This window comes from Physeter macrocephalus, chromosome 17 (genome assembly GCF_002837175.3).
Source record: "Physeter macrocephalus isolate SW-GA chromosome 17, ASM283717v5, whole genome shotgun sequence".
Lineage (NCBI taxonomy): Eukaryota > Metazoa > Chordata > Mammalia > Artiodactyla > Physeteridae > Physeter > Physeter macrocephalus.
Window position 1 is genome coordinate 11,400,201 of NC_041230.1, and position 21,859 is coordinate 11,422,059.

General features: G+C 48.6%; 2 protein-coding genes across 13 annotated transcripts in view; one reads left to right on the forward strand and one right to left on the reverse strand.

Annotated features, from left to right (window-relative positions):
* The window catches only part of SAMD4B (sterile alpha motif domain containing 4B), a 38,224-nt gene extending 32,486 nt beyond the window's left edge, over nt 1-5,738 (reverse strand). For 5 of the 12 annotated variants that reach the window (XM_028477412.2, XM_028477409.2, XM_028477407.2 and 2 more), the window contains exon 1: nt 4,064-5,334. The gene's annotated coding sequence lies outside the window, so the exon portion shown is untranslated. Of the gene's footprint in view, nt 1-4,063; nt 5,338-5,604 lie in introns of those variants that run through there. The other 7 variants (XM_028477415.2, XM_055078814.1, XM_028477410.2 and 4 more) reach the window with 6 other exon arrangements.
* Nucleotides 5,739-12,165: 6,427 nt separating this feature from the next.
* Nucleotides 12,166-17,390, forward strand: GMFG (glia maturation factor gamma). The gene is made up of 7 exons (XM_007114481.4): nt 12,166-12,235; nt 12,620-12,716; nt 12,814-12,863; nt 13,312-13,361; nt 16,430-16,512; nt 16,991-17,064; nt 17,238-17,390. Exons 1-7 carry the CDS (start codon nt 12,233-12,235, stop codon nt 17,307-17,309), a joined length of 429 nt encoding a protein of 142 aa, XP_007114543.1. The 5' UTR covers nt 12,166-12,232; the 3' UTR covers nt 17,310-17,390.
* The last annotated feature ends 4,469 nt before the right edge of the window (nt 17,391-21,859 follow it).

Here is a 21,859-nt window from a genome sequence, read left to right on the forward strand (position 1 = left end):
TGCTGTTCTGTTACTTGCCCTCGACCAGACTCTACTCAACAAATTTACCCTAAAACAAACAAACCAAAACTCTACTCACAGTAATCTACTTAACCTTCTTCTAAAGTTCTTGAGCCCTAGAAACCCAAAGCTGAGGTAGGGAACTGAACATGAGTACTCCTGGATTCCACTACCAAACCAGGCCAGTCATCTCATTCCTGCTTCTCCCAGTGAGATCCCAAAGGAAAGTCTGGTGGGGTCAGACCAGCCATAAACTCTCTCTGGATCCAAACGACCATAGAGAAGAGAATGATTGGGGCTGGGGAACAGTGAAGAGGGGGACTGCCATCAACCCTCAGAAAGGTCATGGGATGGAATCACAGTCCTATCCGGTTTAGCAAGCAAGAGAGTCTCTAAGAGCGCCGCTCACCTAAACATGTCTCAAAGGATCTTCTGTCACCATTTCACACTTATTCAGAGAGGAAACTGTTTTCAAACTGGGGCTCTCAGGAAAGAGTTCTCTTTCCACTGAGACTGCTAAGAAGGTAGGGTTTAAGCCTACAGTTGCTGAGGGTCATCTCTGTTGTCACAAAGCAGAAAACAGTTGAGGATGAAGCTAAGTCAGTGGAGAAATGGGGAGAGATTACTAGGAAGATTGAACTCCTGGATGCAGATAGGTCTAGAGCCATCCTAGTTCTGGACTTTTCAGTAACATGAGCCAATTAATTCTCTTTATTTTTATTAAACCAGTTTTTTTTTCTTTTTTTTTTTTCCGGATACGCGGGCCTCTCACTGTTGTGGCCTCTCCCGCTGCAGAGCACAGACTCCGGACCAGGCTCAGCAGCCACGGCTCACGGGCCCAGCTGCTCCGCGGCATGTGGGATCCTCCCGGACTGGGGCACGAACCCGTGTCCCCTGCATCGACAGGCGGGCTCTCAACCACTGCGCCACCAGGGAAGCCCTATTAAACCACTTTGAGCTAACGTACTGTCACCTGTATCTTTAGAGTCTTAGTTGATATGAACTTTTTTTTTTTTTTTTTTGCTAAAACTGAGCACTTATATACAGGGCATTGTTCTAAATACTTTATACATATTAACTTATTTAATCCTTATAATAGTTCTATGAAGTAAGATATCATTATTACCTTCATTTTTCAACTCTGGAAACTAAGGACCAGAGAAGTTCAGTAACTTGTCCTAGGTCACAAAACAGGGGGTAAGCAATGATGTGGGATGCAAACCCTGTCTGGCCCCAGAGTCTGCATACTTGATCACTACACTACAATGTCCCACTGCACCCAACCTATCTGAACAGAAAATCCAACTCTCTGACCCCAGACACTATCATCCTGGGACGGACAGAGCCCAGAGACCTTCTATTTGTGCCACCTGTCCTCAATTTCATCCTTTGTAAAATGAGGATAATCACAGTTTACCTACCTCATAGAGTTCCTGTGAATATGAGATGAGACAATACATGTGAAGCACTTAAACAGTGACTGGCAAATAATAATTACTCAATAAACGGTGGTCATTAACATTATTACTCTGTGGGTCACTAAAGTACAACTGGCAAATTCAATGCAAATGCAAGAGATCTGTTTTCTTTCACCTCTGTCCTTTAGGTGAAGAGAAGAGATGCCATGGATTAGAGATGAAGAGTCTTTCTTGTCTTTCACCCACTGCATAAGCTGCTTCCTCTGCCTGGAAGGCCACTCATCCTTGTCCCAACTCTTGTGGAACAGCACCCAGAACAAATACCACCTCTTCTATGAAGTCTTTCCAGATAGAGGGTGCCTTCTCTTACTGCCAAATTTCCACAGTATATAATCTGTACCTCACGTTCTGCCCCGTGTACCTGCCCAACCTCTCTACTGTACTGTGAGCTCCCTGAAGGCCGGCCCCAGTATTTACCTCATGATGTTTATTCTTCTCAAGCTTAGAGAGAAACAAAAACCCTTGGAGAAAGTTGAGAGCCCTGTGGAGGCCCCAGACCTACAAAGGCTGAGGAGGGCTGAGAAGCCAACTAGGATGGGGTGAGGCAGATCCCCAGGAATAGGATGTGGGGTAGCTAAGAATCAGGAAACAGCACAAAGAAAAGTTCCAGATGAGAGAAGGTGGGGAAGGCAGCCTCTCCTAGGAGGAGTGGCAAAAGGAGCTGGGTAGAGAGAACAAAAGAGGTAAGAGGAGAGGAGGGGGTGGATAAGGTGTGTTGAACCTGAATGGGGAGTGAGAGTAAGGAACTCACAGATTTCTGACCAAATGCAGGAAGAGCTGCCCATGAGCCAATGATTCCTAATAACTTACAGAGGGAAGGATCCCAGCTTGTGGGATTCAGAGAAGAACAAGTTACATCCTGGTACTTTCCAAACTCCCAGTCCAGTGAGGGTGAGTGGACAAGTACATGAAAAACTACAAGAAAGAACATGAGCGGTGCTCTAAGAAGTACAATGGAAGGCTCTGGGCAGTAAAACACAGAATGAAAAGACTGGAAGGTGCCTTAAGGCAAGGGTGCCTATGTGGAGAATAGATGAGGAATAGATAAGGAGAAGAGATGGACATGTGTGTTCAAGGAGGGAGCAACTTGAAGCAGAAGCACAGAAAGGGGATGGTATGGAGGGGTGGAGGGGAAGCCAGAAGGAGAAAATGCTGAGGAAGATCTGAAAGGGAACCATTCAAAGGCGGAATATGAAGTAATTGCTCAGAGGGTGGGGTAACCTTGTGGAGAAGCCAGAAACCTTTCAAAGAGGGTAAGGAATCTTCTGGAGGGTAGGTACTTCACAAAGGGGACTCCCAGGAAAATGGGGGTGGGCAGTAGGGCACAGAGGCATACCCTGAGATATCTTTCAGGGGGGCTTTCTGTGGGGAAAGGGAAATCCTCTTAGAGGGCAGTGGTTCTCAAACTTGAGCATGCAGCAGAATCACCAGGAAGGTTCCTAAAAACAGCTGGGCCCTACTCCTAGGTTTTCTGATTCAGCAGGTCTGGGTTGGGACCTAAGAATTTGCATTTCTAACAAGTTCTCAGGTGATGCTGATGTTGCTGGTCCAGGGACAACACTTTGAGAACCACTACTACAGGGGGAGGGATTCTTTTGTGAGGAGGCCCTCAAAGTGGAAAAAGGAAGGAGAAGGCTTCAGAGAGGAAAATCAGGGGAGTCTTCAAGGAGAGTCTATGGAGGGTGGGAATTCCCTGGCGGTTCAGTGGTTAGGACTCCATGCTCTCAATGCCGAGGGCCTGGGTTCAATCCCTGGTCAGGGAACTAAAATCCCACAAGCCCTGCAGTGCGGCCAAAAAAATAAAAACCTTAAAAAAAAAAAGAGTCTAAGGAAGGTGTTAAGGGTCTCTCCATCTCTCTGAAGGAAAGATCTAAAGGGAGGAGGGGTCTATGAAGATAGAACCTAAGAAAAATGGTCTGAGAGAAAGATCTCTGAGGGCTGGGATTTCAAGAGGTGAGGGTATCTCTTAAGGATCTGTTTAATAAAAGGGGACATAGAGGCTCTTGAGAGGGGGAGTCTGTAGGATGCTGGGGGCCTATGGTGGGATAATGGGGGATGGAGGCTCAGATCTGAGAAGGATCTCTAAGTTGATTTCAGAGGAAAGAGAATGGAGGAGATGAGAGGGTGTAAATGGGGGTTCTAAAAGGGGTATATCTGATAGGGCCCTGAATAAGGCTTCTTGGGGATGTCAGAGGGAGAACCTGAGAGAGTGTTCTGAGGAAGTCTCACAAAGTGCTGGGGTTGCTGATGCACAGCAATTTTGGAGAAAATTCCCTAAAGGGAGTGTGTGGAGGTGTGGTCTTCTGCGAGAGATCTTAGATTTACTGGAGCAGGATGACAGAGATCTTTTTAGGAACAACTCTCAAAGAGCTCAGACGAGAAATCTCTGAGTAAAGGTCTCGATAGGATATACAGGGAAGGTGGGTCTTGGGGTGGGGGAATATGGGAACATCAGAGTAGAGTGTTTTTCAAAAAAAATTCTGGGACTTTCTAAGAAAAGGAGCCGGTTGGTGCTGGGGGTCTTCTACAGACGGTTCTAGAGGATTTGAGGGAAGCTGTGAGGGTGAGTTCAGGGAGGGAATTACCTAGGAAAAGTCTCTCAGTAAGGCAGGAGGTCTCTAAGTGCTGATTCAAGGGTCTCTGTGCTGCAAGGGTCTCTGGGAAGGATTTCAAGGGCGTATCTCAGAGGGCTCAAGGAGGTGGCTGGGGTCTCTGTGAAGACAGGAGGTGGTCTTGAAAACCTGCATCTCAGAGGGGTCGTGAAGAGAGGGTCTTAGGGTTTACAGGGGTTGTGAGGAGGAAAGTTCATCTGAAAGTAGGTCTAGAAGGAGAGATTTTGAAAGGGGGATTCAAAGAGCGATTCTAGAAAATATCAGAGAGAAACTATGAGGAAACCTTTTGGAATCCTGAGGAAGCAATTTCTGGAACATTTTGTGTGGGTTACTAGGAAATTTGGGATACATAAAAAGGGTTTTGGAAGAGACTTGTGGAATGTGGAAGAAGAGTTCTCCAGAGATTTCAGGGAATCTCTGGAGATTTTTGGGATAAGTGAGGAGGGTCTCAGGGGAAGACTTCTGGGGTATCTGAGGGTGATCTCTAGGGCATTTCAGGGTGGTGAGATTTGAGAAACATGAGGAGGTCTTTGGGAGAGATTTTTAGGACCTGTGGGAGGGGCCAAAGGGATGACTTTCGGGATATGTCAAGGGGGAGTGTATATGGGAGATGATGGATTGGCGGCGGGGTCGGGGGGGCGCTCCAAGTGAGTTTTGAGGATCCGAGGCCATTTCAGAGTCTCTGAGGAAGATTTTCAGGGGCCGTCAGGGGCATTCTGGAGGATTCCAGGGGGAGGGGCTCTGAGATTGGGGGGTTATGAGTGGAAAATCTCCAAGGCGATTTCTGGTATGGGGGTAGGTGGGAGGGAAAATTCTTGGGATGTGTGAGAAGGAAGTCTGGGGGAGACTGTTGGGATGTGCTAAGTAGGTGGCTGGGGGAGATTTCTGGAATGTACGGGGTCTGGAGGGGATTTCGGGGAATCTCTGGTCTGCAGGACATTTTAAGGGCTTACGAGGGAGGTTCCTGGAGAAGATATCTGACACATATCGTTGGAATATGAGGAGTGGCCCCGGGGGAATATTTCTGGACGGAGGAGGTGGTTCGGGGATCTGGGACCAGACGGGGGTTCTCTGAGGAAGATTTTTGAGGCGTACAACGGGGTCTGGAGCAGACGTGGAAAGACCAGGGGTGGCCTCTCGGGAAGCCTTTCGCACCGCGGGAGGGGACGGAGAGCTTCGGGCGGATTCGGGGGGTCTGTGGGCGTGCCCTCCAGGGAGGTGTCCGAGGTACACCTGGGGGGTCACGAGATAGGCTGCTGCCGGGCCCCCCGGCCACCCCGAGGGGCCAGAATTTCGAAGACAAGCTCGAGAAGCGGCCTGTGAGGGCGACTCGGGGGATGGGTGTGGGAAATTCTCTCGAGGGTCGGGACCCCGGAGGCCCGCGTTCCGCGCCCGCCGCCTCCTGGGGTCCCTGAGGGGGCGGGGCCGCCCGCGGCCTGGGGCGCCCCGAGGTGAGCCCCGAGCGCTCCGACCCGCCGCCGCCCCGCGTCCGCCCGACCCTGCCCGCCACTCACCGCCTCGGCCTCCGCCGCCGCCGCCGCCGCCGCCGCCCGGGCCTCCTCAGGCCTCCGCCACTGCCGTCGCCCCCTCTCCGGCCCGCGAGCTCCCCTCCCTCCTCCCGCACCGACCACCGCCGCCGCCACCGCCGCCGTCGCGCTGCGTCACCGCGCCGTGCGTCACTGCCCCTGGCCCCGCCCCGACGGGACTGCCGCGCGCCGGCATTAGCTGACGCCGCGGTGAGGAGCGGTGCGCCCGCCAACGGGCTGCGAGGGCAGCCCGAAGGGCGGGAGGTGTGCGCGGAGAAAGGCGGGATCCCAGCGGAGAAGGGGGCCGCGGGGGTTGAACGAGGCCCACGAGGCCCGCCCCCCGCTCAATGGGATTGGCCTGCTGCGCAGCTGACGGGCAGTCGGCCCGGCGGGCGGGGAAGGGGCGGGGCGCGCGCGGCGTTGCCATGGGCAACGGGCCCTGCGGAGCCCTGCGGAGCCCGGGATTGGGCCTCCCTGCCTGCAGGGGGCAGTCTCGCGCGCGTCTACCTCAGCGGCCTCGAGCTAAGTCACAATTCCTGATTCTGGCGTTCAAGGCCCGGCTGTGCGCCCCGCTTGCACGCTCCGCTCTAGGCCTGAGCCCCGCCAGCACCTCACTGTTTAGGTTGCGAGTAACCGCTCCGGGTGCTGGAGTCTCAGCTTTCCCACCGCAACCGTCTCTGAGCCTGTTGCTTCTTCTCTCAGATAGGAACTGAAAGAGAGGAAGCATTTAAAAGCCCTGGTCAGGGCTTCCCTGGTGGCGCAATGGTTAAGAATCCGCCTGCCAATGCAGGGGACAATGGTTCGAGCCCTGGTCCGGGAGCAACTAAGCCCGTGTGCCACAACTACTGAGCCTGCGCTCTAGAGCCCACGTGCCACAACTACTGAGCCCGCGTGCTACAACTACTGAAGCCCGCTCAACTAGAGCCTGTGCTGCACAGCAAGAGAAGCCACCGCAGTGAGAAGCCCGCGCACTGCAATGGAAGACCCAATGCGGGCAAAAATAAATAAAATAAATTAAAAGAAAATTGTTGATAAAGCGCTGGGCGCAAAGCCTTCAATAAGTGGGAGTTGTTGCTATGACTGTTGTAACCTATTCATTCCGCACACTGTCTTGGATCAGCGTGAACTAAGCAGAGCGGGGCGCTCACTCAGAAGGCTGTCAGGTGACAGAGGCGTGGTTGTTAGAGGAACCCAAAGAAAGGCCAAAAGCTTGGCCACTTGAGAGAGTTTGAATTTGTCCCGAGGACATTGAGGAGCCATGGAAGGGCTTCAAGCCAATGAGAGTCAGTGGGGGTTTGGAAAGATGTCTCTGGCTTCTATATGGAAGATGGATTGGAGGAAATAGAACTGGAGCTGAGAGTCCAGGGAGGCAGCTGGGGTAGGAGAGGGGCGTTTGCACCAGGGTGGGACTGTGGGGAGGGGAGGAGGAGTGGGTGGCAGGGATGGATGCCCAGGAGGCCTGGGGAACCTGCTGTGGGACTGGGTGGCCGCAGAGGGGTAGGAGGGAGAAGTCCAAGACGATGCCCTCTGGCTAGAAGGTTGGGGGGATTGGGGGCTTCCCTGAGAAGGAGACCCAGAGGAGAAGCAGGTTAGGAAGATGCTGAGCCAAGTGTGTGCCACCCAGCATCAGGATTTAGGCGGCTCCACAGCCCTGGGTCTGGGGCTTAAGAGAAAAATTGGGGCTGGAAACCAAGATCTGAGGATGATCAAAGATGGTGATTGAAGCTGTGGGAGTTAGTGACCTAGCCTGCAGAGGGTATGAAGGATGAATGGAGACAAGGACTGGACAGAACTTTGAGAAGAGGAGACGTATAAGGTTTGAGCAAAGGAATTGACACTCTCAACAAGGATTGAGAAGGAACAGCCAGAGAGAGAGGAGGAAGAAAACCAGGAAAACATGGCATCTCAGACGCTGTGAGGAAAGGTCATTTTATTTATTTTTAATAAAAAAATTTTTTTTTATTTAAAAAACTTTTTATTTATTTATTTTTGGCTGTGTTGGGTCTTTGTTGCTGCTCGCGGGCTTTCTCTAGTTGCGGCGAGCGCGGGCTACTCTTCGTTGCAGGGCGCGGGCTTCTCATTGCAGTGGCTTCTCTTGTTGTGGAGCATGGGGTCTAGGCGCGCGGGCTTCAGTAGTTGTGGCATGCAGGCTCAGTAGTTGTGGCGCACGGGCTTAGTTGCTCCGCAGCATGTGGGAATCTTCCCGGACCAGGGCTCGAAGCCGTGTCCCCTGCTTTGTCAGGCGGATTCTTAACCACTGTGCCACCAGGAAGCCTGGAAAGGCCATTTTAAAACAGTGGGGGGATATCACAAACCCTAAGCACTACCCCCTCCATTTAAGCAACAACTTTCACACCATATAGAATGGTTGTGCTCTAAGGATGCTGGTTCATTTATTCATTCAATAATATTTCTTGAGTACCTAAAATGTGCCAGGCACTACTCGAAGTGCTAAAACTTCAGCAATGAACGAGGCAGGCAAAAATCCCTGTCTTCATGAGGCTTACCTTCTAGTTGGGGGGACAGAAACAATAAATAAATACTTACAATGTAACTTGGTAATAAGTTCTATGGAGAAAAAGCAAGCTAAGGGGATTGAGAGATGGGGTTGGCACTGTTATAGATGGGGAAAAGCACCTTTGATCAGGTGACATTTGAACAGAAATCTGAAGGAGTGAAGGGGTGAACCATGAAGGAAGGAGGGTTCCAGAAAGGAGCCAGCAAGTGCAAAAGCCCGGTGACAGGATCATTCACAGAACCAAAGAGGGGCTATTGTGGGTGGAGAGGAGTGAGCAAAGAGGAGAGTATTGAAAGACAAGGTCCAAGAGGTAATGGAGGAGGGGTCGTGGCAGATGATTTAGAGTTTTTAAGGCCACGATAAGGACTTTTGCTTTCACCTAAATAATAGTGGAGCCATGAGAGGGTTTTTGAGAGGGCAGGCATGTCATCTGGCTTGGTTTTTTTTTTTTTTTGGCCACGCCGTGCAGCATGCGGGATCTTAGTTCCCCTGACCAGGGATCGAACCTGTGCCCCCCGCAGTGGCAGCACAGAGTCCTAACCACTGGACAGCCAGGGAATTCCTGGCTTGGGTTTTTTAAGGATGTCTCTGACAGTCCTAAGAAGAACAGAGTGTTGAGAGGGGGGCAGGAGCAGAGAAACAGTGAGGGGGCTGCTGTGAGATTTCAGGCAGAAGAATATGGGCTGTGGAGGGAGAGAAGTGGACCAGTTCTGGTTATATTTTGAAGTTCAGAGCTGACAATTTCTGAGGTACATTGTCAGAGGAAACAGACGGGTCAAGGATGACTCTAAGACATGCAGATGGATATGTCACACTGGCAGTTGGATATAAGAGCCTAGAGTTCAGGGAGAGGCCCAGCTGGAGAAATAATTAAGGTATCCCCTTTGAAAACCAAGAAACTGATGCTATCAGGAAGACAGGAAGATGGATGGAAAAGAGAAGAGGACCGAGGACTGACCCCTGGGACACCTGACTGTTAAAAGGAGGCTGACATATGATCCTGCAATCGCGCTCCTAAGCACATATCTAGAGAAAACTATAATTCGAGAAGATACATGCACTGCAATGTTCCTTGCAGCACTATTTACAATAGCCAAGATATGGAAACAACCTAAATGTCCATCGACAAATGAATGGATAGACCTAGAGATTATCATACTAAGTCAGAAAGAGAAAGACAAATACCATATGTTATCACTTATATGAGGAATCTAAAATGTGACACGAACTTATCTATGAAACAGAAACAGACTCGCAGACATAGAGAACAGACTTGTGGTTGGAGGGGTGTGGGAGAGGGATGGATTGGGAATTTGGGGTTAGCAGATGCAAACTATTATACATAGAATGGATAAACAACAAGTTCCTACTGTATAGCACAGGGAACTATATTCAATATCCTGTGATAAACCAAAATGGAAAAGAATATGTAAAAAAAGTATGTATGTGTATAATGGAATCACTTTGCTGTACAGCAGAAATTAACACAACATTGTAAATCAACTATACTTCAACAAAATTTTTTAAAAAAGAGAAGGTCTGAGCAGGCACAGCCAGCAGAGCCAGAGGAAAACCAGGCCAGGGTGGTGTCCCAGAAGCCAAGTGAAGAAAGTGTTTTGGTCACGGGGAGTGATGGATGGTGTCAGATGTGGCTGACAGGGCACAGCAGATGAAGACTGAGAATTGACCATTAGGTCCAGCACCACAGATGTCCTTGGTGGCCCTGACAAGGGTATGTCATTGGAGAGAGACAGGAGTGAGTCTGCTGTGAGAGAGTTTAAGAGTGAATTGGGAGGAGAAATTGGAGGCAGTGAGTGTGGACAGTTCTTTCAAGAAGTCTTGATGAAAAGGGAAGGAAATGAATGGGCAGTGGCTGGACGGGAGACAGGGTTTTTAGCTTTTAAGATGGAAGACATAACACGGCGTATACGCTGAGGGGAAAGATCCAGTAGAGATGAAGACATTGATGATGCAAGGAGGAGAGCAGCTGCAGCAATGCCCTTGAGGAGGTGCGAGAGGGTGGGATCTGCCCACTGCTGTGGAGGGAAGTCAGTCCAGTGGGCCAGACATCGTGGGGCTGGATCCTTTAACAATTCTCTATTGTTTGCTTATATTTTCTCACGGAAATGCACAGGTTTCTGATCAATTACTTCCCTTTTATTTCTCCTTTATATGACAATTAGGACATTATATTGATTTGGGGGAGAACTTATGTATATAACTATGTTGCATTATCTAGGAATTTCATTTCAGGATGGGAACTGGGGGGGCAATAAAAAATGCTCTTAATAAAAAAGGAGGTATTGGTCTGATAGGATGGAACACCATTGTTGTAGTGCCATTATAAGGCCCATGAGGTTGAATAATTGCAGGAAAAAATTCACCATTACTTGGATGCTGTGGAGTCTTCTCTCTATTCTCCATTTCCCCATCAACCTAATAAGTGGCAGTTTGACCAGCAAACATCTCTAAGTTCCCCCTTTCAGCTCTGGAATTAAAATATTCCACATTGGGGGGGTTGGAATCCAGGAAGTCTTCCTGGAGGAGGGGCTGAAGAGCTCATTATTCCATTATCAAAAAATCTACAGATAATAAATGCTAGAGAGGGTGTGGAGAAAAGGGAACCCTCCTACACTGTTGGTGGGAATGTAAATTGGTACAACCATTATGGAGAACAGTATGGAGGTTCCTTAAAAAACTAAATATAGAACTACCATATGATCCAGCAATCCCTGCGCATATATCCGAAGAAAAACATAATTCAAAAAGATACATGCACCCCAGGGACTTCCCTGGTGGCGCAGTGGTTAAGAATCCGCTTGCCAAGGCAAGGGACGCGGGTTCGAGCCCTGGTCTGGGAAGTTCCCACATGCCGCAGAGCAACTAAGACCGTGCGCCACAACTACTGAGCCTGCTCTCTAGAGCCCGTGAGCCACAACTACTGAGCCCACGTACCACAACTACTGAGCCCACATGCCACAACTACTGAAGCCCACGTGCCTAGAGCCTGTGCTCTGCAGCAAGAGAAGCCACCGCAGTGAGAAGCCCACGCAGTGCAATGAAGAGTAACCCCCACTTGCTGCAACTAGAGAAAGCCCGTGCACAGCAAAGAAGACCCAATGCAGCCTAAAATAAATAAATTTATTTTTTAAAAAAAGATACATGCACCCCAATGTTCATTGCAGCACTATTTACAATAGCCAAGTCATTGAAGCAACCTAATGTCCATTGACAGACAAGTGGGTAAAAAAGATGTGGTACATACATACAATGGAATATTACTCAGCCATAAAAAAGAACAAAATAATGTCATTTGCAGCAACATGGATGGACCTAGAGATTGTCATATTGAGTGAAGTCAGACAGAGAAAGACAAATATATATCAGTTATAGGTGGAATCTAAAAAAAATGGTACAAATGACCTTATTTACAAAACAGAAATAGAGTCACAGATGTAGAAAACAAACTTATGGTTACCAGTGGGGAAAAGGAGGGGAAGGGATAAACTGGGAAATTGGGATTGACATATATACACTACTATACATAAAATAGATAACTAATAAGGGTCTAGTGTATAGCACAGGGAACTCTATTCAATACTCTGTAATGACCTATACAGGAAAAAAGTCTAAAAAAGAGTGGATATATGTATATGTATAACTGATTCACTTTGCTATACACCTGAAACTAACACAACATTGTAAATCAACTATACTCCAATAAAAATTAAAAAAAAAAAAGCTCATCATTACCTACTGTGTATTGAGTGTGTCCACCATGCTGGGAGATATGTGAAACTGTTTTATCCTCATAACAATCCTGAATCAGAGGAGTGAAGTTACTTAGCTAGGGCCACACAGTAAGGCAGCATTCGAACCCGGTCTGGGTGACTGCAAAGCCTGGGAGGTCCCAGCAGATGAGGGGAAGGAAGGAGGGGGAGGAGTCATCTGTGACAGTTGTCCCAGAATGGGCATAAACAGGATGTGGTGTTAGATGAAACCTTTCCCCTACCCCACACCCTGCCCCCTGTAGCCCTGGTCCCCACCCCTAGAGGACAGAGGAACCCAGAAAAGAAGAGGCCTGTGGACAGAAAAGTCATGGTCAGGGCCAGGGTCGTATGGAAAGGGCTAGGGGCTGGAGTGGGACTGGGGCTAGGAGGACGCCAGGGTGAAGGTCAGGCTGTGGAAGGGAGGTCAAGGCTTGGGGAAGAGAGACTGTGGTTCCGGGTTTAGCCCCAGGCAAGCAGATCCCTGGGCCACCCTGGGCGTTGCCCAAGGGCACCTGCTGAGGGGGCTCGAGTCCAGCCTCTGCTCTGCAAGGGGCAGCATCTGCCCTGAGGGAAAGGAGCCTTTTCCTAATGTTCACAGAGGCAATCTATGGGCTGTTGGGTCTTCCTCTTCATTAGTAGATGGAGAAACTGAGGTTTGGGGAAGGGGCCAGGGCTGAGGCCAGGCGACTCAGCTCTTGCTGGGCTCCTCTGACAGTCTGACTCCCTGGTGGTGTGCGAGGTGGACCCAGAGCTAAAGGAAAAGCTGAGGAAATTTCGCTTCCGAAAAGAGACAGACAATGCGGCCATAATAAGTGAGTGTCATCTTCCCTTCTGGAAGGATGGGGTATGGGGACAAGTGTGGGGGCAGAGGGGAGGGGCCTCTAACTCCCATGTGCCCTTCCTCCTCAGTGAAGGTGGACAAAGACCGGCAGATGGTGGTGCTGGAGGAAGAATTTCAGGTGAGGGGATGGGGGGATGGGACCTCCAAGAAGGGCAGGGTGGGACTGGGAGACCCAAGAGACTGTGACTGATGCTAAGAGCCTGGCATTGGGGGCCAGAAAGACCCGGAGGTCAAGTCCCAACTTAGCTGTGACCCTAGGCGAGAGACTTCACCTGTATGGGTCTCTCTTTCCTCATCTGTGAAATGGAGATAGCAGTCCCTACCTCTTCGGGTTGTCTGTGGATTCAATGATTTAATCCTTGTAGTGGGTTTAGAAGAAAAGTGTCTTAACACCTCTGGGCTTCAGTCTGCTCATCTGTAAAATGGGAATAACAATAAGACCCACCCCTCTGGGATTTGGGAGAGGTCAATGAGTTAATCCATGTGTATTTCTTGGACTAGTGCCTTGGCACACAGTAAGTGTTCATTTAATGGCAGTCTTTTTTTTTCTCTCCCCTCATCCCCAGAATATTTCTCCAGAGGAGCTAAAAATGGAGTTGCCAGAGAGACAGCCCAGGTATCCTGGGGGAAGGAAGGGGAAGGTCAGGCCATGGGGAGAGGGGTGATGATAGGGATACAGACTGAGGGACTGCTTGGGTTCCAGTCCTATTCATGGGCTCGGGATCTATGTCTTTGAAGTCAAATGTTCCTGTCCTAGGACTTTTGGTTTGTTTACCAAAATTTTATTGCAGAATTTTACACTAATAGTCATATGTAATGTTAGAGTTTGCTTTTTTTTGTACAAACCATGTCAGGTTTTGGTCTCAACATTGCACTTGCTTCATTTAAAAAAAAAAAGTTAAAATTTCCTTATTTTTCAATACTTGGGAATACTTTGAGTAGCAAAGGATTTATTTGACCTTTAATGATTGGGGAGAATCCTGTGTGAAGCCAGAGGAGCCTGGTGCTTTTGTGTGTGGAGGAGCTTTTTGACACTTCTATGAAAACTGGTCTCTTTAGATTTTTCATCTCGACTGGGGTGAATTTTGGGTGCCCTACAACTTTGAGCCTCAATCCCAGACTCTAGATCTCAGCAAGGACCAGCATCCTGGGCGTCTGACAAGTGCAGTCACACAGGGCCCCGTACACAGAAGGGAGCCTTGAATGCAGGGCTTGATGCTCTACGACTGCCTGCTGTCTTGAAATTCTTTATAGTTTTATCTTTGAATCTGTGTTTTGTGTGAAGTGTGATGGAACAATGGAGCATGTGCTGGGGGCTTGGAGCCTCCCTCAGCTCATATCTCTAGCCTGGATGGGTTCTCAGCTACCCACTCCCCACATTGCCCAGCAATGGCTGCTGCCCTCTGTCCCAGGCAGGGGACCTGATTACAGATTCAGGGAGTGTCAGGGTCAGGGTCCGCACTCACCCCCTGCATGACAGGTTCCAGGGTGTGCCTTTGAGCATTTCCACTCCCTCTGTGAGTGTCCCCACGCCCAAGACAGCGTGATTTTAAATAGGAAAATTTAAAAGATCAATCTGGAGAGAGACTGCAGAAGAAAGGAAAAAAGCCTTTCTCCTGTGTTTATAACAAAGGGCCCTGCATTTTCATTTTGCACTTGGGAAATTATGTAGCTGCCTCTAGTCTCAGCCCCCGATTCTAGTCCTCTGGACAGTAAAACATAGTGGTTGAGCACTTATACTCTACCAGCCAACTTCCTGGGTTCAAATCTATCCATAGAAACTTGGGCAAGTGACTTCACCTCTCTGGGCCTCAATTTTCCCATCTGTAGTATGGGGATAATAAATTGTACCTACATCATAGGGTTGTTGTGAATCAAATAAGCACTTATTTATTTATTTATTTATTTTGGCCGCACCACTCGGCATGTGAGATCTTAGTTCCCTGACCAGGGATGGAACCCGCACCCCTGCAGTGGAAGGGCAGAGTCTTAACCACTGGACCGCCAGGGAAGTCCCTAAGCTATTTTTTCTTTAAAAAATTTTTTTATTGAGATATATTTGACATATTATATTAGTTTCAGGTGTACAACATGATGATTTGATATTTGTATATACTGTATTACAAACTGTTCACCACCATAATCTAGTTAACATCTGTCATCATACATAGTTAAAAAAATTTTTTTTCTTACGATGAGGACTTTTAATATCTACTCTTTTAGCAACTTTCAAATATACAATACCGCATTGTTAACTATAATTACCATGCTGTACATCACATCCCTAGGACTTATTTAAAATAAATAACGGGAAATAAAATAACTGGAAATTTGTATGTTTTGACTCCCTTCACCCATTTCACCCACCCCCACCTTCGGCAACCACTAATCTGTTCTCTGTATTTATGAACTTGGTGGCTTGTTTCTTTGTTTTTATTTTTAATTTTTTAATTTTTATTTATTATTATTATTATTTTTAGTTATGATCATTTTTAATTTCGTTAAGGTGCCTCATGCAGTGCTTGGCACGTAGTTAACACTCAAAACTTGACAGCTATTATGATAAGTTACCTATGGTTTCTAACTGCCAGGATTATGGCTTTGTTATTTAACTTTTTTTGTTTTTTTTGGCTGTGTTGGGTCCTCGTTGCTGTGCACGGGCTTTCTCTAGTTGTGGCGAGCGGGGGCTACTCTTCATTGTGGTGCGTGGGCTTCTCATTGCGGTGGCTTCTCTTGTTTCAGAGCTCAGGCTCTAGGTGCGTGGGCTTCAGTAGTTGTGGCATGTGGGCTCAGTAGTTGTGGCTCACAGGCTCTAGAGCGCAGGCTCAGTAGTTTTGGCACACGGGCTTAGTTGCTCCACGGCATGTGGGATCTTCCCGGACCAGGGCTCGAACCCTTGTCCCCTGCATTGGCAGGCGGATTCTCAACCACTGTACCACCAGGGAAGCCCTGTTTTTATTTTTTAAATTCCACACATAAGTGAGATCATAAGACATTTATCCTTCTCTGACTTATTTCACTTAGCGTAATGCCCTCAACATCCATCCATGTTGCAAATGGCAAGATTTCGTTCTTTTTTATGGCTGAATAGTATTCCAGTGTGTGTGTGTGTGTGTGTGTGTGTGTGTGTGTGTGTGTGTGTGTGTATACTTCATCTTCTTTATCCATTCATCCATCAATAGACACTTAGGTTTTTTCCATATTTTGGCTATTATAAATAATGCTGCAATAAACATGGGGGTGCATATATCTTTTCGAACTATTGTTTTCATTTTCTTTGATAAATACCCAGCAGTGGAATTGCTGGATCACATGGTAGTTCTATTTAGCATTTACTATTATTATTATTATTTTAATTATTAAAAAGACTTTTAATTTTGAAATAATTATAGATTCACAGAGAGTTGCAAATATAGTACCCTTTATCCAGTTCCCCCAATGGTTACATCTTACCTAACTATAGTGCAGTATCAAAACTGGGAAATTGACATTTATACACTGTATGTATAGATCTATGTTATCTTTTTAAAAAATTTTAATTAATTAATTTATTTTAATACAGCAGGTTCTTATTAGTTATCCATTTTTATTATTATTTTAAAAATCATTTATTGTGTTTGAGGCCAGTACCCTGGGTCTCATTTAGGCCAAGTCCTGAGTTTGGATTCCCTCTTGCTCCTGTAGGTTCGTGGTCTACAGCTACAAGTACATGCACGCCGATGGCCGAGTGTCCTACCCCTTGTGTTTCATCTTCTCCAGCCCCGTGGGTGAGACACAGCTCTAGTCATCCTGAGAAAGTGGTCTTAGATTCTGTGTGAGGGTGTGTAAGTGTGTGTGTTTGAGTGCAAGTGTGTGTGCATGCCTGTGACTGGTGATTGTGTGACTGTGTGCATGTGCGTAGGTGCCTGTGTGAGAGTGTGGTGTGTGTGGTGTGAGTCCTGAGAGGGCATTGGGTGGAGGTGGAGGCACAGAGCCCCCATCCTCCTTAGTCCTGAGGTGTATAAGCAAACTCACTTCTTCCTGTTACCTAGAAACCCCTGTCTGGCCCCAAACCATCTCCAGGGACCCTAAAATAACTTCAAGCCCCCAAACAAACCTGGAGACTCGGACTACAGCCTCCAGGGACCTCCTTAGAACAGTTCCTGGGACTCTTAGAAAACTCCAGGGTCTGCAGGACATTACTAGGGCCTTAGAGAACACTCTGGCATTCGCCAGTTATGCTTCCTCCTTCTCTTTTCCACACAGGCTGCAAGCCTGAGCAACAGATGATGTACGCAGGGAGCAAGAACAGGCTGGTGCAGACGGCAGAGCTCACAAAGGTCTGGGCCTGGGGCTGAGGCTCCCGAGTGTGAGAGGGAGAGTCTGGACTCCTGGTCTGAGGCAGGAGGGGGCTGGGGATCTGGGTTCCTGGGTCTGAAGGAGGAGGGGGTCAGGGCCCTCACTGTTTTCGGTTCCTGAGTGGATTATAACACTGAGCCCTCTCTCTGCCCAGGTGTTTGAAATCCGCACCACTGATGACCTCACAGAGGCCTGGCTCCAAGAGAAGTTGTCTTTCTTTCGCTGACCTCTGGGCGGTGGACCTGAACTCAGGCCCCCTAGGACCTGAACATCTGAGACCTTAAAGAAATTAAAATGCAAGAACTCAGAGACTCTCAGTTCTGGCTCAGTTTCTGTTCCTCACTGTGGGCCGTAGGTGGCAGTCCTGCAGTACCAGCCTTAGGCCAGTAGAGGGCAGGCAGATCCAGTGGACGCCGGCTGAGGCCTGGGAGTAAAGGAGGATACAGTACCTGTTCCTCTGAAAGAAAGGGGGGGTGCCTGCAGGATTTCCTAGGGAGAAATGAGGGAGGCCTGGTCTCCTAGAGGGATTGGGGGGATATCTGAATCTGTGGAGGGGCCACTCCCAAGGGGGACAAGGACACCTGCGTTCCTGAGAGTAAAGAAGGCAGAGTGCCTGTCTCCCCACCTCTCACCTTTCCATCCTAGCAGGCATTAGCTTGTACCTATGCTAATTTTCTCAGTGATCCCCCAGGCAGGAAGATTTTAAAGGCAGAAAAGTTGTTGAAGTTGCTATAAAAGTGAAATATAACAGCTTCAGGGGCTGGGGAGTTGCTGGGGGTGGGTGGTTTGTGCAGCTGGGGAGGCCTGAGGGCCCAGGTCTGGGAAAGATTAAGAGGATCCAGGACTCTCAGTGGACCCCTGAGGAGTATGAGGTTGAGGAGACAGGAAAGGGACACTGCCTGCCCCTGTCTGGAGACTCTTCTTTCTTTCTCTGTCATCTCTGGGTATTTGACTTTCTCAGGCTTTCTGTTTCTGAGGGACATTCATTGAGCACCCACAGTGTACCAGGCTCTGAGGATTCTGAGATGGGCAGGTCTTCACAGAGTTGAATCACTGTCTCTCTCTGCCTCTCCTCCAGGTCTCTGATTGTTCCTCTCTCTGTCCCTAGATTCAGGAACCTGGGAACTCCCTCCTCCCACCATTTTCCAGGTTCCCAGTTGAGAGGTGGCTGTTGCCATGGTAACAATGACAGAGTGACCTTGGGCCCTGGCTGCCCCTCCCCCGGCCCTGTCGTTCCTGGGGGAGGGTCCACAAGCCCAGCTCCAACACTTCCCCTTCCTTCCCAGCCTTAACATGCCATGTCCTCATCACCCCACTCTGTCCCATCCCTTGCCCCTTGTCCCCAGTCAGGACAAGCCCTTTGCTTGAGGGATTCAGGATAGAATCGCTCTACACTGGGCTATAGAGAGATCCCCACTGCCCTCAGTTTTCTGGGGGGGAGAGGGTTGGGTTGAGCGCCTCTCCTCTCTTTCACCCATGCTGGTGCCCCTATCCCATTTCTCTTGCTAGGGGTGTCTCTACACCTCCCTCTGCACAGCCTCAGTTCCTGAAGGCTAGAGATGAGGAAATAGGAGGGGTCATTCAATGAAGAGGTCAGCAACTCCTGGTCTGCCGGGATCAGAGAGGCAAAAGGACTTGTCCAAGGTCATGAACTTACATGATCAAATGGATAATAATAGCCAACTCTTTGATTGAGGGCTTCCTATGTGCCAGGTACTTCTATAAGCACTTTACAGGTAATAACTAATTTATTTCCTACAGTAACCCGTGAAGAAGGTACCAGTATTATCCCCAATTTACAAATGAAGAAACTGAGGCACAGAAGTCAAAAATAGTTGCTCAAAGCCACACAGCTAGTGGTCTGTACAGTTAGAACTTTAACCCAAAGCTATCCTGTGGTCCACGGCCACTCCCTCTCTTAGGCAGAGGATTCAGGGAACCTGCTCCTCCTCCTCTACCTCCTCTTTCGCCTCCCACTACTCCCCGCACCACAGTTGAACTGTCTGCCTCCAGGTTCATGATTGCAAACGATCCAATCAGAAAGAGGCATGTGCAAGGACTTGCCCAATCAGGAGCAAGGAGTTTGGAAAGCAGGGACCAATCAGAGAGGGTAACTCTGAGGGGCAGTCCAATGCAGAGTAGGTTTGAGTAGAGGGCTTGTGGAGGGACCAATCAAAGAGGTCAGAACAGAATGCCGCTGTACAATGCAAAGTGGGCTCAATGGGGCGTTGCTTTTGGTTTGGGGCCAGGCCTTTGAGGGGCGGTATAAACAGGGAGCCACCTCCTCTCTTTCCACCAACCTCCTCTCTAGGTTCCCACAGAACCAGGCTCCCTAGGCTTTTCCTGGGGCACTTCTCCCTGCCAATCTTGAATGTGAGCAGGGCTTATGTTGAACAGGTGAAGACTGGACGTTAGGTCGGAGCTGAGAATGGGGTACCCAAGCTAGGCCTGAAGGGCCAGTGCCTAGGCTGAAAGCTTGACGCTTTTGGAGTGAAGCCTAAGGTGGAGGGGTGGGGCTTAGGTGGGGGCAGGGCCCAGACTGAAGAAGTATGAATGTTATAAATTTTAGGGTGGTGTCTAAGGTAAGGGGGTGGGGCTTGGGCTGTGAGGGTGGGACCTAGGCTTGAGGGGTGTTATTTAAAATATTTATTTATTTATTTATTTATTTTTGGCTGCCTCGGGTCTTAGTTGCGGTATGCGGGATCTTTCCTTGTGGGTGCGCGGGCTTCTCTCTAGTTGTGGCCTGTGGGCTCTGGCCGCGTGGGCTCTGTAGTTGTGGCATACGGGCTCTGTAGTTGTGGCCTGCGGGCTCCAGAGTGCTTGGGCTCTGTAGTTGTGGCACATGGGCTCTCTAGTTGTGGCGTGTGGGCTTAGTTGCCCCACAGCATGTGAGATCTTAGTTCCCTAACCAGGGATGGAACCCGTGTCCCGGGCATTGGAAGGGGGATTCTTAACCACTGGCCCACCAGGGATGTCCCGAAGGGTGTTATTTATTTAGGTCAGATAGGGCAGGGATTTTGCTGTGGGGTGGGGCCTTAAGAGACAGAGGGTGGAGCCTATGCTTGGGGGCAGGGCCTAAGTTGTTGAAGAATTAGATTGGATCTCTATTAGCTCGTCTAGGTCAGGAATTAGGGCCCCAGGGAAATAATCACACTATCAGCTTCCACCTGTTGCCCTGTTTTTCAGGCCAACTTACATTCCCTGACCTCATGGGGCATTCCCCTGCCTCTGGGGTATATCCCTCCCCTTGCAGGGACCCCAGGCTGGGAGATCCTGTTTATTCCTGAGTGTGGGCTCTCCAGTGAGTATGCAGCAGATCTAGCTTCCAGACCCTCTCCTAAGAGGAGTTCAAGAACACATGTTTACCGAGCACCTACTGGGTGCCAATTACTACTCTGGACACTGGAGAAAATTGGTGCCCATACCACCTCCCTCAGGTGGCTTACATTTCAATGACTAGACAATAAGCAATAAACAAATAAGTAAACAATAAATAGGTAAACAAACAAGCAAACAAGAGTATTAGCAAGAGTGATAGGGCTATGAAGGAAATAAAATGAGGTGATGGGATGATAGAAATGGTGGGACCCATTTGAGTTTTTTTTTTTGCTGCCTCTTTAGTCTCTAGAAGAGTCCTCTGGTTTTTTCCCCACCAACATTTATCATGAAGAATTTCAAACATACAGCAAAGTTGAAATAATTTTACAGTGAACACCCATATATCCACCACCTAGATTCTACCATTAACTTTTTTTTTTTTTTTTTGGCTGCGCCATGTGTCATGTGGGATCTTAGTTCCCCGACCAGGGATTGAACCCGTGCCCCCTGCACTGGAAGCTTGGAGTCTTAGTCACTGGACCGGCAGGGAATTCTCTACCAATAACGTTTTGACTGTACTTGCTTTATCACCTAGCCATGCATCTATCCATCCATTAATCCATTTTTATTTTTAAAGTATTTCAAAGTAATCTGCAGACATCAGGAGAATTGGTGGTGGTGGGGATGTAAATTGGTCATGGGAAAGAGATCTCTGAAGAGATTACATTTGAATTAAGAATTGAATGAAAAGATGGGATCAGCCATGGAAGGGGAAAAGAGTGCAAAGTCCAAGGGGCTGGAATGAGGTGGTATGTTGGAGGAAGAGAAAATTCATTATTGAGGCTAAAAGAAAAGCGTGGTCAGGGATGAGGTCAAGACGTGGGCAGGGGCCAGAGCTCACAGGGGCAGATATGCTCTGTGAGAGAGACTATCTCTGCCTGGGCTCAGGCTCTTTGTTTCTCCATCTCTGTATACCTTTGTCTCTCTTATTATTAACTTCTCACCGCCCCGCCCCCTTCCACTCCCGTCCATCCCAGGCCTGCCCTCACCCTCTTTCCCCTTCGCCTCCACCTTGTTCTGACATTTACCATCTGTATGACCTTAGGCAAGTGACTAAACCTCTCTGTGGCTCAATTTTCTTCATCTGTAAAATGGGGATAATAATACGACTTCCTCATCTGGCTGCTGTGAAGAGTGAATGGAGTCATATATGTGAAGCCCTTAGATCCAGTCCTGGTACATAGTAGTGTTGGACACGTGTCCACTTTTGCTGTTGCTGTTATTATTCTCCCACATCTGTCCTCCCAGTCCTGGTTCTCCACATCCTGGCAGGGAGCACCAAATACCAGGGTGAGAGGTTGGGATGGTGCCTGGGTGGTGGTGGTAATGGTGGTGGTGACGGTGAAATCTAAAGACTAGGGAGATGGGATTGTGAGTGTCCCCAGGGGGATCTAATGG

What these genes read in the sequence shown, in the direction of transcription:
- GMFG (XM_007114481.4), top strand. An exon ending in CATCTTCTCCAGCCCCGTGG is followed by an intron (nt 16,513 to 16,990) that starts GTGAGACACAGC and finishes TTTTCCACACAG; the next exon opens with GCTGCAAGCCTGAGCAACAG. An exon ending in AGACGGCAGAGCTCACAAAG is followed by an intron (nt 17,065 to 17,237) that starts GTCTGGGCCTGG and finishes CTCTCTGCCCAG; the next exon opens with GTGTTTGAAATCCGCACCAC.